The sequence below is a fragment of the Phocoena sinus genome, chromosome 3 (assembly GCF_008692025.1).
Source record: "Phocoena sinus isolate mPhoSin1 chromosome 3, mPhoSin1.pri, whole genome shotgun sequence".
In the NCBI taxonomy this organism is placed as follows: Eukaryota; Metazoa; Chordata; class Mammalia; order Artiodactyla; family Phocoenidae; genus Phocoena; species Phocoena sinus.
The window spans coordinates 12,414,984-12,433,017 of NC_045765.1; the positions used below are offsets into that span (position 1 = coordinate 12,414,984).

General features: G+C 53.1%; 2 protein-coding genes across 8 annotated transcripts in view; one reads left to right on the top strand and one right to left on the bottom strand.

The window, feature by feature from the left end:
• The window catches only part of SLC27A1 (solute carrier family 27 member 1), a 31,228-nt gene extending 27,063 nt beyond the window's left edge, over window positions 1-4,165 (bottom strand). For 2 of the 7 annotated variants that reach the window (XM_032627938.1, XM_032627936.1), the window contains exons 1-2: window positions 4,151-4,165; window positions 1,905-2,072 (exon numbers count right to left, since the gene is read on the bottom strand). In XM_032627938.1, the coding sequence (XP_032483829.1) occupies window positions 1,905-2,071 (167 nt within the window). In that variant the 5' untranslated portion in view covers window position 2,072; window positions 4,151-4,165. Of the gene's footprint in view, window positions 1-1,904; window positions 2,114-2,189; window positions 2,453-2,785; window positions 2,804-3,904; window positions 4,004-4,150 lie in introns of those variants that run through there. The other 5 variants (XM_032627939.1, XM_032627941.1, XM_032627937.1 and 2 more) reach the window with 5 other exon arrangements.
• A 6,505-nt stretch (window positions 4,166-10,670) lies between these two features.
• NXNL1 (nucleoredoxin like 1) lies at window positions 10,671-14,565 on the top strand. Its single transcript, XM_032626473.1, has 2 exons — window positions 10,671-11,471; window positions 14,235-14,565. Exons 1-2 carry the CDS (start codon window positions 11,146-11,148, stop codon window positions 14,563-14,565), a joined length of 657 nt encoding a protein of 218 aa, XP_032482364.1. The 5' UTR covers window positions 10,671-11,145.
• Window positions 14,566-18,034: the final 3,469 nt, after the last annotated feature.

An 18,034-nucleotide genomic window follows, 5' to 3' on the forward strand; every position in this document is an offset into this window, starting at 1 on the left:
CAAGTGACTGATGCCACTAGTGGTTACAAGTCAAGCTCTGGAGCCACACTGCCTGGGTTCAAATCCTGCCCCCACTACTGGCCAGCTGTGTGACTTTGGGCAAGGGACAAAAACTATGCTGTGCCTCAGTTTGCTCATCTGTAAGATGGGACAAGAGGGTACCCAACCTCTCAGGGTGGTTGGGAGGACTTGAAGAAGCCATGCTTAGCAGAGTGCCTCACACAGAGGAAGCCCTGTGTAAATCTCGGCCATTCTGCCACAGAGCAACAAGGTGGGAGGGTCTACAGAGACATAGGGTCAGGGGAGAGCTGTCTGACAAGCTGACATTTAAGCCATGGCATGATGAAAATGAAGAGCAGGGGAAGAGTGATCTGGGCAGAGGGTATAGCAAATGCAAAGGCCCTGGGGCTGGAATAAATACGAGTGTGTTTAGGAACAGCAAGGAGGCCAGTGTAGCTGGAAGAGTGACAAAGGAAAGGACAGGAGGTTGGGAACATGGTCAGAAACCTCATGTGGTCTAGATTCTAAGAGCAACAAGGAGCCATGGGAGGGTGCTGAGCAGGAAAATTCAGCAAAGGGTCCCCTGAGGGAGGCAACATCATAAGGTGTTGCCAGGCAAAAGGAGGGCCAGTGTATTCCAGACAGAGGAAAGCAGCCTGAGCCTGACAAGGCAAGTTGATCTGGGGGCCAGATGAACCTATGGAGAGGTGGGGAGTGGCAAGTGGGCAGGGAATAGATTGTCAGGACCTCAAGTACCCAGCTGGAGGCTGAGTCTTTTCTACTGCAGAGGATGGAGGTTGTGGAGGGTGTCTGAACAGAGAGCACAGTCCAATCTGCATGTCAGAAAACCAAGGGCAGGGGCAGGGGCCGGGGCCAGGGCATGGAAAAGAAAGGTCAGGTTCTAGAAGGTTCAGAACCAGTCAATTTGCAGTGGAGGTTTTTCCAGCTGCACACCATCCCTGCTGCTCACAGAGCCTCAGTTTCTTCACCCTTACAATGGGTTAGTCCTCCCACCTCCCCATGGGCACCAAGACTGGCAGACCCATAGCAAGTGCTCAGGGACTTCCACATGGAGGCTGTTCCTGAGATTTGCTCCGGTGGTAATGCCCAGAAGCACTTATTTCACCCCAGGAGGACTCCCAACAGCTTCTCTGAGGAAGCCGCTAGAGATACCCCAGAGACCTTCCAAGGATGCCTGCAAACACCACCAGAATCCCCTCCCCAGAGATTCTCAGTCACCAGAGAGCAAATCTTGGAATACACAGCAACCTCTCCACAGATTCTGAACCCCCAAAGTCACGCACAGACCTCAAACTCTCAAAGAGCACCCCGACCACAGAGAGACCTGTAAATGACCCTGAGGAGACAAACACCCTTCAAAGGCTCTAAAAGCCCTTTACACATGCCCCAGGAAGCCCTTTCATTCTCCTTGAGAAAGTCCCCCTGAGAACTCCTAGGGACCTACCGGAGTCCCTGAAGACGCCCCAGATCCCTCCCACAGTCACCAAAGCCCCATAGAGACCCCCCCAAACACGCACGGCCTCCCAATCAGCCTCAGCTCTCTGGAAGTCCTACTCGCTGCCCTAGTACCCCCAAGTTGCCGTCCAGAGCCCTGAGGTCACCCACGCAGGCTCAAGGACATTGAAATCTACTCATCTCCCTCCAGGGAATCCCTCAAGATGTCCCCTGCTGGTGCCCTCAGAGTCCCCCAACCCACTCGTTTCAGGTCCAAGCCCCGCCCCCAGCCCCGCCCTCACCCAAACCCCGCCCCCAGTCTCCAAAACCTCCCCCCTCTAAGCCCTCAAGGTCCCCCACGCTGCCCTTTCAGCCCTCTCCGTTCGCCCCCCTGGGCGCTCAGCCCGCCCCCGACCCCAGCCCTTGTATCAGGCCCGGGTTGCACTCACAAGAGGTCCCGCCTCGCGGTTTTGCAGACGATGCGCAGGAAACGCCATCCGCCGCCGCCTACGTACACGCCGAGCGCCACCGCTGTGCTCCAGGTCCACGGCAGTCCGAGCAACCACAGCAGCACCAGTGAGGCCACGGAGGCCGAACCCGCACCTGGAGCCCGCATCCTGGGGAGGCGGAGAGCTGTGAGGCCACGGCCCGCCCGAGCCCCGCCCCACGGCCAACCCAACCCCGCCCAGATGTCGCGCTCCGCTCCCGCTTGGAGCCGGCCCCCCGCGCCATACCTGGGATTGGGCATGTCTCAGACAGGCTCCGCCCCATCCCAAAGTGGGCACAGGCCTCCTTGCTCCTAGCCCGGCCCAGGCTTTTCTGCCAATCATTAGTGTATCTCCACGCCCCCAGGCATAGCTCTTCCATTCCGTCAGTCACTGGCAAGCCCCATCCCATGCCTCGACTTAGCAGCTGTACGCTGGACCCAAGCTCTATCCTAACGACTTGGCCCCCAAGCCTAGAGTCCACCTTGGCCCCACCACAGACTCAGGTCCTGGGCTTTCCTCCAGGTCCCACCTCTATCCGCCCCACCTCCACTGGCTTGACCCCGCCCCCAGGTTAGGTCTCCGGCCCCGCCCGTAAGCACAGGCCCCATTCCGGAGCCCCGCCCGCCCTGGACCAGGTTCTGCCCCTAGGTTAGGCCTACGGCCCCGTCCACAAGCACACGCCGCACCCACTCTGGGCTGCAGTAGCTCAAGCCCCGCCCCCAGTCCTGGGCCTAGCCCGTATTCCCCTGCCCAAGTTCCACCCCGGTCACCGGCCCCGCCCTCAGGCTTTGGCCCAGTCACCACCCTCCGCCTCACTCCTAGCACCCTAGGCCCCGCCCCACCTGCCCTCCCAGGCCGGCTCTCTTCCGAACTGTCTGGCTTAGAACCGCTCTGCCGCACAGCCGCAGAGCCGACGCCCGCCCCCTTCCGGAGGCCACGACCATAGAGAGGCCACCCTGGCCAGAGTGACGACGGCCAGCGAGACCCAGGGGCTAGAACGCCTGGCGAGGAAGGCGGCTGTCTCCATGACAACCAAACTTCGCCGGCCTCCCAGCTCCCCCGTCCTATCCCTGCCGGCGATTAGGAAACACGTGCGTCCCTCAGCCGAGAGAGGTTTGGCTCCCGGGCGCTCCCGGCCCAAGCCGTAGTTGGGAACCAGAATTCCTACCCCGGGGGACTAGCAACTCTCAGTTCACATTCAGGGCGTACGTGTACTGGGTTCTTGCCCCAGTTTATTCTAAATCCAATCCCCAAAGCCTCTTCGGACTCCAGAGACCTGGGGAGTACTAAACTCACAGCCTAGGGGCCCCAAAATATCCAACCCCTACCTCAGTCTTAAAGATATATTCCAATGGACTTCCCTGGTGGCACAGTGGTTAAGTATCTGCCTGTCAGTTCAGTCGACACGGGTTCGAGCCCTGGTCCGGGAAGATCCCACATGCCACGGAGCTGCTGAGCTCCTGCACCACAACTACTGAGCCTGCGCTCTGGAGCCCGTGAGCCACGGCTGCTGAGCCCACGTGACACAACTATTGAGGCCTGTGCTCCTAGAGCCCGTGCTCCTCAGCCAGAGAAGCCACCGCAAGGGGAAGCCCACGCACCACAGCAAGGAGTGGCCCCCAGCTCCCAGTAACTAGGGGAAGCCCGCGCTTAGCAACAGAGACCGAACGCAGCCAACAATAAAAAATATAAATAAAGTAATTTTTTTAAAAAAAGATATATTCCAAGGACCCAACTAATCCCAAATCCATATCCCGAAATCTTGTCAGTTAGGTCTCACCGCAGCAGCCCAGGGAGGGCAAAATCCACACACCAGTTCCCCACCCTTCCACAGGAACCCCCGAGTCCCTTATTTGCATCCCAAGGTCCTAAATGCTAACCTAGAGACCCTAAAGCCCTCCCCCTGATCAGGTGCTGGCCAGTGCTGGCCTCGCTGCCCACCACCCTGTTCCCTGGCTGACCTGGAGCCGCTCACAGACCCTCAGGCTTTGGCTGCTCTGTCGAGGGTTACCAGAGCTCAGGCAGCGACAGTGAGTACAAGACAGAGGACTCCCCTCCGGGGCTTCTGCTTCTGCAGACTCCTGGGACCTGCTCGGACTGCGTTGTGCCCAGGTGGGCTTCTGCTTTGGCTCCTTCTCTCCAAACTCCCCTTTCCTCTGCCCCTCTGCGCACCCCACCCTGCTTGTTTTCTGCGCAGCTTGGCCGACCTTCTCAGCACTCTCCTTGGGAGGTGGCCAGGGCCTGCTTCCAGCACCATTTAGAGGACAGGACCGGTCAGGCGCTCCCCTCCACACACACACACACACACACACACACACACAGGTGCGCGCGCGTGTGCGCTAGCGCACCCATGCAGCCATTGGTCCCTGCGGGCCACCTAGGGTGGGTAAAATGGGGACGAGGAGGCCAGTCACTGATCCCCTACTTTCTTAAACGGGGGGGTCAGTGGAGTCAGCAATGCCCAGTAACTACAGCAGCACTCTTATCCTGCCACGTAGCAGTATTGTGATCACCCCACTTTACAGGTAAAGAAACTGAGGCCTGGAACTGTCACACTAGCTGGAGTTGAGATTCATTCATTCACAAATGTGGGCAGACAGCTTGCTCCCCTTCCTCACCCTCCTCCTCCCCTTTCACTCTTCCTTAAACTTCTCCTCCCTCTTCTCCATCTTGCCCTGATTCCCCCTACTTCCCCCCTTCCTCCCTCTCTCCCCCTCCCCCTTCTCCTTCCCCTCTTCAAGGCCCCCCCTTAGCCTTCTTCCACTTCCCCTTTGCTCACCTTCTCCCCCTCCTCCACCCACTCCTCCTTCCCCTTCCCCACTTCCTCCTCCCCACTACTCCTCTTCCCCTTCTTCCCCTATCCTCCTGCCTTCCCTCCTCCTCCCTTCTTCCTCTTTCTTCTTCCCCTCCCTTCCTCCCCTTCCCCCTTTCTTCTCTCTCTTCCTCCCTCCATCTTACCAAGTTTACTGAGCCCCGACTAAATAGTACACGTGGGGGCTTCCCTGGTGGCGCAGTGGTTGAGAGTCTGCCTGCCGATGCAGGGGACGCGGGTTCGTGCCCCGGTCCGGGAAGATCCCACATGCCGCAGAGTGGCTGGGTCAGTGAGCCACGGCCGCCGGGCCTGCGCATCCGGAGCCTGTGCATCCGGAGCCTGTGCTCCTCAACGGGAGAGGCCTCCGCAACGGGAGAGGCCACAGCAGTGAGAGGCCCGCGTAACGGGAAAAAAAAAAAAAATCGTACACGTGGGACTTCCCTGGTGGTCCAGTGGTTAAGACTCTGTGCTTCCACTGTAGGGGGCGCAAGTTCCATCCCTGGTTGGGGAACTAAGATCCCAAATGCTTTGCACGGAGATACTCTTCTCCTCAGTCAGCAATCCCCAAATCCCCAAAAAGGCTCTGCAAACCCAACTTTTTCTTAAGGTAGTGCCAGTACTCCGGCGGAGGGACCACTTCCGCGGCACTGACCCTGGCTGTTTTCAGTGATCAATGATCCCTTTTTACCCCTGTTTATCCTTTATTTATCCCTTTACATAGGGGCTTCCCCATACCCCCCAGGGACATCACACAACACATGGCAGCTTTCGCCCTGTTACCTTCCTAAGATCTGAAAAATTCCCAATTCCAAAAGCGTAACTCTCCCCAGGGATTCCAGGTGACTGGTTAAGGAACGATCCTATCCCTGTTTCACAGGAGGGGAAACTGAGGCCTGGACAGAGGGACAGAACTCAGCTTTCAGGGCCAAAGCAGGCTCTGAGCCTCTCCAGTTGGGTGGCCTTGGGCAGGTCACCTCTCCCCTCAGCACACTGGTCGCCCTCTGGGTGGTAACGCCCACCTCCCGCGCGCACTGTGCAGAAAGGCTCACAAGGGGCTTCTGGTCTGGAGAGTAAGCAGGCACACAGTAGGTGGGGGGCACAGAATGATGGGTATCTCCCTTCCCCGGCTGACCACATGGGTCTGCAGGCCACAGCAAAGGGAGTTCTTGGAACTTTCTGGAAGAACAAGAGGGATGAAGCACACGTTGAAATAAAATAACCGGAAGATCAAAGCATGGGAATCACACTATCAGAAGAACATGAGCGCCATGCGGGAGGGAGCCATTTCTCTGCGCCAAATTCAAGTGCCCACTACAGTAGGGGTATTAGTTTATTGGGGCTGCCATAACAAAGTACCACAAACTGAGTAGCTTAAAATAACAGAAATGTATTGTCTCTCAGTTCTTCCTGAAGCCAGGAGTCAGAAATCAAAGTGTCAACAGGCTCATACCCTCTGAAAGTTCCAGGGACCCTTCCCTGCCTCTTCCAACTTCCGGTGGCTCCAGGCGTTCCTTGACTTCTGGCCATATCACTCCTATCTCTGCCTCTATCTTCACATGGCCTTCTCCCTGTGTGTCTGTGTCCTCTCCTCTTCTGCCTCTTATAAGAACACTTGTCATTGGATTTAGGACCTACCTAGATAATCCAGGATCATCTCATCTTGAGATCCTTAATTTAATTACATCTGCAAAGACTCTTTTCCAGATAAGGTCACACTCACAGGTTCTGGGGGTTAGGGCTTGGATATATCTCTTTAAGGGACACCAGTCAACCCAATATAAGCAGGGTGACCAGTTAGAGCGGTGATTCTCAACTAGGGGGCAATCCTGCTCCTTTGGACACTTGGTGACACCTGGAGACTTTTTTTTTTTTTTTTTTTTGCGGTACGCGGGCCTCTCACTGTTGTGGCCTCTCCCGTTGCGGAGCACAGGCTCCGGACGCGCAGGCTCAGCGGCCATGGCTCACGGGCCCAGCCGCTCCGCGGCACGTGGGATCTTCCCGGACCGGGGCACAAACCCGTAGTCCCCTGCATCGGCAGGCGGACTCTCAACCACTGCGCCACCAGGGAAGCCCGAGACATTTTTAATTGTTACAACGTGGGACCGGGTGTGGTGGGGATAGGGGTGTTATGGCATCTAGTGAGTAGAGGCTAGGGATGCTGCTAAATGTCCTACAATGTTCAGGACAGCCCCACACCACAGAGAATGACCTGGCCCCAACTGCATGGGGGCTACAGTTTGGAAATTCTGGGATAGTTGAAAGGCCCAGTTAAGTTGGAATGGACTCTGCAGCCTGACAGGCATCATTTGCTAGGTGACTTCTCCCAGGCTCTGTGCTTCACCTGCAAAAGGGAGTAAAACCTGCAAAAGGGAGTAAAACCTGCAAAAGGGAGTAAAACCATATACGTCTTGTAGGGCTGTTCTGAGCACACAAGGCTGGCACCTATGTTGACCTGAAAAATAAAAGTTATTTTACCAGCAAAGATGGGTTTATGGGGAAATAGCATGGAATTACAATTCAGGACAAGCAACCTACAGCGAAAACCACAGACAAGTCCAACAACAACAACGACAACAAAAAGGAGAGGAACATTATTTTATAAAGAAAAAGGAGGGGGTGCTTCCCTGATGGCGCAGTGGTTAAGAATCCACCTGCCAATGCAGGGGACATGGGTTCGAGCCCTGGTCCGGGAATATCCCACATGCCGCAGAGCAACGAAGCCCGTGTGCCACAACTACTGAGCCTGCAATCTAGAGCCCACGAGCCACAACTACTGAGCCCGTGTGCCTAGAGCCTGTGCTCCACAACAAAAGAAGCCCACCCAACGCAACGAAGAGTAGCCCCCACTCGCCGCAACTAGAGAAAGCCCGCACACAGCAACGAAGACCCGACGCAGCCAAAAATAAATAAAAATTAAACTAAAAAAAATTTACTTAAAAAGAAAAAGGAGGAAGTTTAGAGGCACTGTTTGGAAGGAAAATCCACTGGAGAAAAGTGAGTGTTCAGGGTGATGAGAGTTTCTCATTGGCTGAGTTCCTGGGGTAGTTGATTTCTTGTAGGAGATTCAATGTACATCCTTTCTTTTGGTGCCTGTAATTGGTGATTCCTTCCTATTGATGATTCTTCTGTTGGGGCCTGTAATTGACAGTTCTTCCTGTAATTGACCTTGAGTAATACTGCTTGAGAGCTCCCCCTCTGGCCTCCCAACTCCATTTTTGTGAGGTTTCCCTTTATTTCATACCTTGTAAACATCTTAGAAGAGTTCTCCATTGCTGAGATAATTTTGCTCTCAGTAATCTCTTGAATTCACAATAAGCTGGGACTTCCCATGGTTCTGGCAGACAGAGGAAAATCTAACCAGGAAATTTTAAAGGGAATTGAAACAGCACACCTCAGATGGGACTCCAACCCACAATCTCTGGCAGATGGGACTTGAACCCGCAATCTCCCAGCTGAAACTTCACGCCTGGTCTCAGGGCTTACTGAAGTTCCAATTCTTGTGTCTTGGTGCAGAGAGAATTCAACGAGAGGCAAAGTGATAGGTAAGAAGTGGGGTGGGTTTTTTTTTGGCTGCGCCAGTCTTAGCTGTGGCATGAGAACGCGGACTTCTTAGTTGCGGCCTCCATGTGGGATCTAGTTCCCCGACCAGGGATCGAACCCAGGCCCCCTGCATTGGGAATGCAGAGTCTTACCCACTCCGCACCACCAGGGAAGTGCCAAGAAGTGGATTTAGTACTATAGGAGTGTTGTGAAGGATACAAGCTGGCAGGCAAGGGAGCTCTGCTGTCCTGAGAACAAAGGTGGCTACATTTTCATAATCAAAGAAAAAGTAGGTAGGGAAGAAGACCCCCTTCTTCCTCATTCTTGGGTAGATGTCAAGGCTTACCTCATTAGCTCCTCCTTTAAGCTTGTATGGTCTAATTGGGACTGTCATAGCGCTACTTAAATCATATGTATTGGGCTGGCCAAAAATTTGGTTCGGGTCTTTCCATAGCCTCTTACAGAAAAACCAGAACGAACTTTTTGGCCAATCCAATCTATTAGTAAAAAGGTGATAACATATACTAAAATATGCTAATTTATCTCAGGTTTCAGTATAATGTCACCTTTCCCCTAGTTTATTTCACCTTTCCCCCATATTCCTCTGTAAGCTACTGAGCCGGAATGCAGTTTTCAGGGCAGGTTATCTTACAGACCTCACAATGCCAAATGCAGGTCTTGTATCCATTTTTTCCGTGGTAGTGGCCTAAGTAAGTGTTTAGTTTCAAAATGTTCTGATTTATCTGCCAGATGACCTGGGCATTTCCTGGTTGAGGTCTAGTTTACGGTGACCTCCTGAAGTCCTTCTCTATCTTCCCCTAGTGGGATTTCTAGCTGTGTAAGTATCTTACTCTATCCCTATCAGAATGAAAGGTGGCCCATCAGGGATGGGCCCAGTCACAGAGCCTTGACAAGGTAGGTTAAACTCTTGAGAATGAGGATTTTGTGGTTTTCTTTTTTATTGTTTAAAGCCAATACTAAGTTTCTTTCCGTCTCTCACATCTCCCCAGGTCCAGAAAAGTCCTCAAGACCTGGTGTTCTGGTTACCTATTGCTGTATAACAAATCACACCCAAACTGAGTGGCTTCATCCAAGGCTAAGCAACTATTTCTCAGGATCCCATGGGTTGCCTGTGAGACAGGCTGGGACCTGGGGCCTGGGACCCTTTGCTGCAGTGCTTGCACCTGGGCAAAAGTCTCCTCAAGCAATAAAATATGAATACAAAGAAACTATAAGGGACTAAAAAGAACTGCTTGCACGCACAGTTAGGGCAAACTATGGACAAGATACAAAAAGACCAAAAAACCCCAACTGCCGCTTCTGAAGAGCTGGGAGCAAAAGCGGGGTACAGCACATGCCCCCTGCACACACCACCACCAAAGGGGTGGGCAAACCACCAAAGCCGCCCCTCCGACCCAACCCTTGGACACACCCCTCCCCTCACCCCATATAAGGAACCAGCTCGCCCCCACTTCAGCAAGCAAGCCAGCAAGGGAAACTGTTCCTGGTTCTGCAAGTAGGGGCCTGCAGCAGGGGCCCCAGTAAAGCCTTGCCTGAACTTCTTGTCTGGCCTCTGATCAATTTCTGTTGATTAAAGAGGCCAAGAACTGGTCAGTAACACCTGGGCGTCCCTCTGCTGGTCTCACCTGGCACAGTCACTGTGCTACATTCTGTCAGTGGCTGGGCTGGAAGATCACACGTGTGGCAGTTGGCTGGGCACCTAGCTCTCTTGCATGTGGCCTCTCAACCAATAGGCTAGAACGGGTCGCAGGCCAAATCCTGCTCACTGCGGCTATGAATGGTTTTTACATTTTTCAACGGTTGAAAACAAAATCGAAAGATTGATGCCTCACGACATATGAAATTCAAATTTCAGTGTCTGTACATAGAGTTTTATTGGAGCCCAGACACACAAATTAATGTACATATTGTCTAGAGATGCTTTTGCACAATAAGAGAATTCAAAGTTGTAGCAGAATTCTGTGGCCTAAAATGTCAAAAATATTTACTCCCTGGCCCTTTACATAAAAAGTTTGCCAACCTCTGGGCTAGATCAGCTTCCTTACATGGGGCGTCTGGAGGCCACATTCCAAAAGAGTGAAAGTGGGAGGTGAGAATAAGGCTTATCCTGCGAACTCACACCTTCCACCACATTCTATCAGTCAAAGCAAGTTGGGAGCCAACCTGGCTTCAAGGAGAGGAGAACTAGTTCCCAGCGCTTGGTGGGAGAGGGCCACAAAATACCGTGACCATGATTTTCACCCTTACTCACCATGGAATCTTAAGGTGGGCTGTTCAGACAGAATTCAGGAGGGCGAAGGGAAGAAAAAAACGTTTATTCTTATTAATTTCTAACCGGAATTTAGCCTGTTTTCTCATGTCCTATCAAAGCAGATATTGGCCAGCTCTGTGACTTTGTCACCTGTGTAAATCAAAGATAATTTCACAGGACATCCTGGTCATGGCAGGCAGACACCTTGAAATATCATTTATGCTCATCTCGACTTAGAAATCACTGTTATTAATTAGTTGAGCCCTGTGGTTTAGGATTACCGAATGCATTCACGAAGAGGCACGTATCTTTTTACATCACAATTTAACAAAATATTTTCACACCAGTATGTCAGCCTGTTTTTTTTAATGCCTTAGCAGCTGTCTGCTGAGACAGGCCCATGAGCAGCTGAGCCCCTGCCCTCAGAGGCAGCAAAGAATCAGGTCGAGGTTAGGCAGATTAGTGAGGTTCTAAACTGGCCTCCTAAAAATTCCTAATCCTGGGACAGCAGCCAGTCAGCAGGCTCGGGGTCACACAAGGTCCTTGCGCCCTGTCCCCAGCACCCAGCCAGGGTTGCCATGGCCTGCCTGTTCTCTGGCCGTGTCCTGATCCGAAACAACAGTGACCAGGATGAGTTGGACACAGAGGCCGAGCTTAGCCGCCGGCTGGAAAACCGACTGGTGCTGCTGTTCTTTGGTGCCGGCTCGTGCCCGAAGTGCCAGGCCTTTGCACCCATCCTCAGGGACTTCTTTGTGCGGCTCACGGATGAGTTCTACGTGTTGCGGGCAGCCCAGCTGGCTCTGGTGTACGTGTCCCAGGACTCGACAGAGGAGCAGCAGGACCTGTTCCTCAGGGACATGCCCAAGAAGTGGCTCTTCTTGCCCTTCGAGGATGACCTGAGGAGGTGAGGTGAGAGGAGAGGTCAGGGAGGGCTTCCTGGAGGAGGGGCTGTTTCTACTGAAAGTGAAGTATTTGTTTACTGAGGTATCTGTTCCATCTGAAGTTGATGAGCACCCTCTGTAGGCCAATCAGAACAGAGAACTGGGGGGGAGGGCCGGGGGAGGGGTACATATGCCCATTTCCATCCAGCTCCCTGGGGAGTTTACAACCTGGGAAGGGGGGAGCACAAACGTGAAACAAAGACTCAAACACTCAGATAAATACATAATAAACAACTGCAGTACTTCCCAAGGACAAAGGGAGTATGTCATGTGGAAATATCATGGGGAGACCTTGCTGAGATTTGGGGGTCAGGGGATGCTTCCCAGAGGAAATGGCTTTAAAGAGAGACACCCCCCCACCACCACCAAGGACAAGGAGGATAGGAGGGTAAAAAGTGAGGAAAGGGAAGGGTTTCCAGGCAGAGGATGTAACCCAGACAAAGGCTCGGAGGATTTCAGGGAAAGAACAGCCAATTCAGGGAACAGTCATACCAGGAGTAAGAAGGCAGCATGTGGAGCAGCGCCCCAAATGCCACCTAATGAGCGTGGATGTGATCCTCAGAGTAGCTGGGAGCCATGGAGGGCACTGGAGCTGAGAGAGAGAGAGATGGTTGAGTTCCAGCTGTCCAAGGAGCTGCCCAATAAACAGTGTGATTGTTTGTGGCTCTTTGCAAACTTTCCCCTTTTCAACAGTGAGACTTTCATTTTTATTTATTTACTTTATAAATTTATTTCTATTTTATTTCCTTATTTTTGGCTGTGTTGGGTTTTTGTGGCTGTGCACGGGTTTTCTCTAGCTGCGGCGAGCAGGGGGCTACTCTTCATTTTAGTGCCCGGGCTTCTCATTGCGGTGGCTTCCCTTGTTGCGGAGCACGGGCTCTAGGCACGTGGGCTTCAGTAGTTGTGGCTCGCAGGCTCTAGAGCACAGGCTCAGTAGTCGTGGCGCACGGGCTTAGTTGCTCCGCGGCATATGGGATCTTCTCGGACCAGGGCTTGAACCCGTGTCCCCTGCACTGGTAGGCGGATTCTTAACCACTGCGCCACCAGGGAAGTCCCTCATTCTTTTTAAACCCCAATTTTTTACTATGAAAAGTTTCCTGCAAGCCGTGTGGCATGGCCAAAGGAAACATAAAAGAAAAATTTCAAAGATACCAAAAAGTTGGAAGGAGCACACAATGAAACCCTTGGGCATTTTTGCCATTTGCTTTATCTCCATGCACGTGGAGTTCGTGCTGAACCATTTCAAAGTGAGTCGCAGACTTTGTGCCATTTTACTGATGTCATCAATTTTGTTACAAAACTTAGAAGTTTCTGGTTACGGAGACCTTCATCCCCACCCAACATTATCAGAGTTGGCACACTTGCTCACTCCCACAGCCTTCTGCAGCTGAGGAGGTTCTTTTCCCCAAATGCTGAACATTTCCCTCCCCTGGGGGAAGAAATGCCAGCTGTAAGGGGATCATAGCCAAACATTGACCTTGTTTGAGGCAGGGTCCTCTCCACAAAGCCTTCACCCAGGCAAGTATCCAGACAGGGTGAGCGAGTCCCCACCCCCTACCCCTCCCACACACAGGGTTGCCAGATAAAATACAGGACACCCAGTTGAATATAAATTTCATGTAAACAATGAAGAATTTTTGAGTATAACTGTGTCCCACGTGATGCAGGGACATACTTATAAAAAGTTATTTGTTGTTTACATGAAGTTCAAATTCATTCACACAGGGTGTCCTGTATTTCTAGTTGCTAAGTCTGGCAACCTACTCCTGTGGGATTTTGCAAGTATCAATACTATGTGTCTCTGTAAGGAGGCCTGGAAAAGGGCCACCCAAGAACCCCGTGGGTGGAAGTTAAGAATCATGGGTGATGGGACCAGTCTGGTAGCCTACTTAACTCCATGATGACCGTGTGGGGCTTTGGCCTAGATGGGAGGTTTGGTCTGGGGGTCTCCTGTGGATGGCTTTTCACTGGCTCTCTCTCATACAGAAAACAAAATCAAAAACTCCTTACCATGGCCCTGCAGGGCCTTTATGACCAATGCTGCACTCCAATCTCCCTCTGACCTTCAGGCTTTTGCACAGCCGGAAAACTCTCCCCAGTTCTCCCCTTCCTCTTCCTGCAGATTTCAGCTCCAGGGTCACCTCCTCAAAGAGGTCCTCTCTGACCATAAGCCCTTTACTCAGTTTAGTATCTCTTTATGGAATCTGTCAGTGTTTATTCATTCATCCCACACACATTTCCTGAGCATCTACTCTGTGCCCGGCACTGTTTCGGGCACTGGGGACACTCGTGAATAGGGACAGAAATCTGTGCCCTAGTGACGCTACTTTCTATTGTGGGAGAAAATGACAAACAGGAGAAATAAACTATGCCGTGTGTTGGATGCTGAGAGCCGCGCATCAGCGGAGAGAAAGAGAGGCGTTGAGATTTAAGGTTAGGTGTCTGCAGCATACAGGGTCTTAATCCGCAGATGTCTGGAGAGAGTGCTCCAGGCAGAGGACATGGCCAGTGCAAAGGCCCTGTGGTGGGAGCATGTCTGGGGTGTTGGAGCCAAAGCCCAGAGGCCAGTGTGGCCTGGCCTGTTCTGGTTCCTGGGCATCCCCAGAGGCCGGCATGGGACAGTGCACACAGAAGGCGCTCAGTAAGTACTGGGAGGAGGGATGTGGGGCTCCTCAGCATAGGGTCAAGGACGAGGGTCCGACCGGACTGACCCGCCCGCCCCGCAGGGACCTCGGGCGCCGGTTCTCCGTGGAGCGCCTGCCGGCGGTCGTGGTGCTCAAGCCGAGTGGGGATGTGCTCACGCTCGACGCGGCCGACGAGATCCGGCGCCTGGGCCCAGCCTGCTTCGCCAACTGGCAAGAGGCGTCTGAGGTGCTGGACCGCAGCTTCCTGCTGCCAGAGGACCTGGACGACCCCGCGCCGCGGAGCCTCACCGAACCACTGCGCCGCCGCAAGTACAGAGTGGACCCGGCTGCGCGGGGCGTACGAGGCCGGGGTAGAGGGGGCGACCCCGGCCAGGAGGGCGGGGCCGAGGGCGGGTCAGTGGGGCTGTTCTGATCCCTTTGGTGGGAGAGAACAGACAGGGGCGGGTCTATGAGGAGTCCTTCCCCCTCCCCTAGGGTGGGTGGGGCTAGGGGGTGGGGGTCTGCTCTGAACCCTCCGGTAGGACAGAACAGGCAGACAGCGGCGAGTCTGTGATAAGCCCTCATCCCACCCCCACCCCCCGACCTCCCGGTAGTGGGCGGGACCGGGGGGCTGTTTTGAGGCCCCATGGTGGAAGGCTGACGGTTAGAGCAAGCAGAATCTCTGATGAGCCCCAGCGGGACTGGAAGTGGGGTCGGGGTGAAGGGAGGGGACCATTCTGAGTTCAGGCTAGGAGGAGGGAGGGGACGTAGCGTCAGGCCGGAGCCGCGGGCTGGGGAGGCGGTCTGTATTCTGAGCCCTGCCCGAAGAGCAGAGGGGCGGTGAGGGTGGAGCTGCTCTGAGCTCCCCGGATGCAGAGTAAAGGCCGAGAAGTGGGGAGCAGTAAGGGTCTTTTTTGCGGCCCACCCTCCACACCCTCAGGATTCAGTGGGGGCGAGGGGCTGTGTAATGAGATGGCGGGGGAGAAGCAGGGCGGGACCTGAGGTAGTTCGGACGCCCCACCCCCGCCACAGGTGGAGGGTGAGACCTAGCGCAGGGCCGATGACGGAGGTTTCAGTGTGAGGCCTCCCTCCCCCCCCCCGCGAGGACCTGGCAGGCCCAGGCAGGACCTGTCTTGGTTCTCCAGCGGCCGGGGTGGTGAAGCAGGGAGAGCTTTTCAAGGGCCTCTAGAAATACTTTTAAGACTTGGAGAGGAGGGGTGGTTACAAGTTCCAAAATGGGAAAATGCAAACCAAAATCAAATGATGGTGCTGAGAACGCTCGGCCCACCGTGCACTAAATGGCGTTGTTCACATGCTTCATGCGCAAAACTACAGCAATCCTTTAACAACAGATTTGTAGTTTGCACGGGATGCAGTTCAATATTTGGTGTCGTGTGCGCTGGGTCCAGGACCTTCAGCGAGGGCTCAGAGTCTCCCTGTCCCTGGTGAACCCTGGGGATTCACGAGGAGACAGCAGAATATAGAAATCAAAAACCCTAGTCTGGAGCCCCTTCCCGGCTGTGTGACTGTAGGACAGTCACCTCCCCTTTCTACGCCTCCTTTCTTTCCTCTGGAAAATGACAGTAAGGCAAGGTCCTACCTGGCAGGTCAGCCAAGGACCCAGAGCCGGAGCTCGCTCCGCGCATGAACCTCTTCATTTTGCCTCTGGCGCCGCCTGGCGGCGAGATGGGGAGGTGCGCCCTCGGGGCGGGGCCAAACATGCAAATGAGGTGCAGTCCACACCTGTTCCCAGTCTCCGGAAAGGGTGTGCTAGGAGGGCGGTGCAACTCCGGGATTTGGGAGGCCCTGGAGGCCTAGGGACTGGACAAGTGCCTCATTTCTTGCTCACCCCTAACCCCCAATCTCCAGGTGAGGAAATTGAGGCTCAGGTCGGTGATGCCACCTGCTCTGGTTCCAGACACTTCTTGCCCTTCATTGACCTTAATTAGGCCTATCTGTGAAATGGTTGTGTTAAACCCTGTGTGATAATGGCTCTTAAATTCTTAGGTCGCTGGCTCACCGACAGCCTTTAAAAGAAGTTAAAAAACATCCTTCCCGAGAGCAAACCACAGGACACACCTCCCATCCATATCTTTACTATTATTTCAGCCAGCACGGAATGAGAGTGGCCAGGTTTTGCCCCCTGGGCAGCGAGGTAGGGAAGTCCGCTCCCTGTCCTGTCAGGCTGTGTGATGTGGACAGGTCACTGGCCGTCTCTGAGTCTCCCTCCTGGTAGATAGGGATCAAACCTCCCATCCCCATCTCTACTCCTGCTTGTCACAGCTAAGGTGAGGAAGGGACAGCTTGGCGTCTGGCCAAGGCAGACAAGATCACTCTCAGAGTGTCACCTACAGAGTGTTGCCAACTTGCAGGGTTAAATTTCCAAATTGAAACCAGACACCCCAAAACCAGAGAATCACCCCCATATTCAAAGGGAGTGCCAGGTTGTGGTATCTGTGACACTACCCCCCAGCCTCCATCAAATAATTGTGAAGTCTAAGAGAGGGCTGTAATGACCTTTGGCCATTGCATAGAATTGCCCCTTTATTTGGCTGGTTTAGCGTGTGTTTTCACCTCCTCCCCAGAAGGGCAACCTGGACCTGCCTTTGTCACCACTGGGTCCCCAGAGCCAGGGGGGCACGGGTCCCCATCAATGTTTTTCGAATGAATAAATGCCACTATCTTACATCTGTGTATCCCCAACACCCAGAACAGAGCAAGGACTCTGTTCCAAACAAATCACTGAGCCCCAGCTATCCCAATGTGAGACGTTTTCTTACCTGTAAAACATGGAAAATTCACTCTAACTTTGGCGATGATGAAAAAGGCTGGGTGTGTTGGGCCAAAGCCTGGTGAATAAATGAATGAATAAACCGATTCCTGTTATAGATGAGGAGGCCCAGAGAGGTTAAGGGATTTACCCAAAGCCACACAGCAAAGGAAGAAGCCACCTGTTGCTGAAGGGTCACCCTGTTCTCTCCCCTGGGGTCATTTTACCCATCAGGCACTGGGCTGAGGCCTCAAGGCCCACAAACTTTTCCCAAAAGACCCCAAAATTTTGAAACCTGAAAAAAATGGCTCCCCAAATTAGAGAAGAGACCTGGAAATTCAAAACCAGTGGGATCTATAACATTTCTGTGAAGCAATATAAAGCAGTGGGTGGGAGCTAGGCTGTCTGTGTTTGCTGCGTGACCTAGGGAGTTACTTAACCTCTCTGTGTCTCAGTTTCCTCATCTGTAAAGCCTAGGTGATGACTATGCTGTCTTTCAGGCCCAAATGCATTAAGACAGAGATGGCTTGCAGGAGGCCGTGTCGACCTCATTCACTCTTATATTCTGGATCTATCGGGAATGTGTTAACTTTGAAACCATTTTCAGTTTTGATATTTCAAACTTTGCAAGAATTACAGAGCAGGAGTACAAAACGATCCGTTCACTCATGCATGCAACAAGCATTTATTAAGGGCCTACTGTGTGCGAGGTGCAGACCCAGACACAAAGGGGACACAGCAGTGGACACTTGAAGCAGACATTCTGCGGTCTGGAGCAGCCACCCATCCCCCACTACCGGGCCACACACAGTGGGAAAATGCACATGGTGCGCTGCCAGAGATGTAAAGTGCTACAGGAAAGCAAGAAGACAAACAATCCAAATGAGTGAAGGATATGAAGAGATATTTCTCCAAAGAAGATACACAAATAGCCAACAAGGGCATGAAAAGACACCCTACTTCAGTGGTTATTATGGAAATGCAAATCGAAATTGCAATGAGATACCCATTCACACCCTGTAGAATGGTTACAAAAAAAAAAACAAAAAACAGAAAATAACAAGTGTTGGAAGGGAAATGAAGAAATTGGAAGCCTGGTGCACTACTGGTGGGAATGTAAAATGGTGCAACC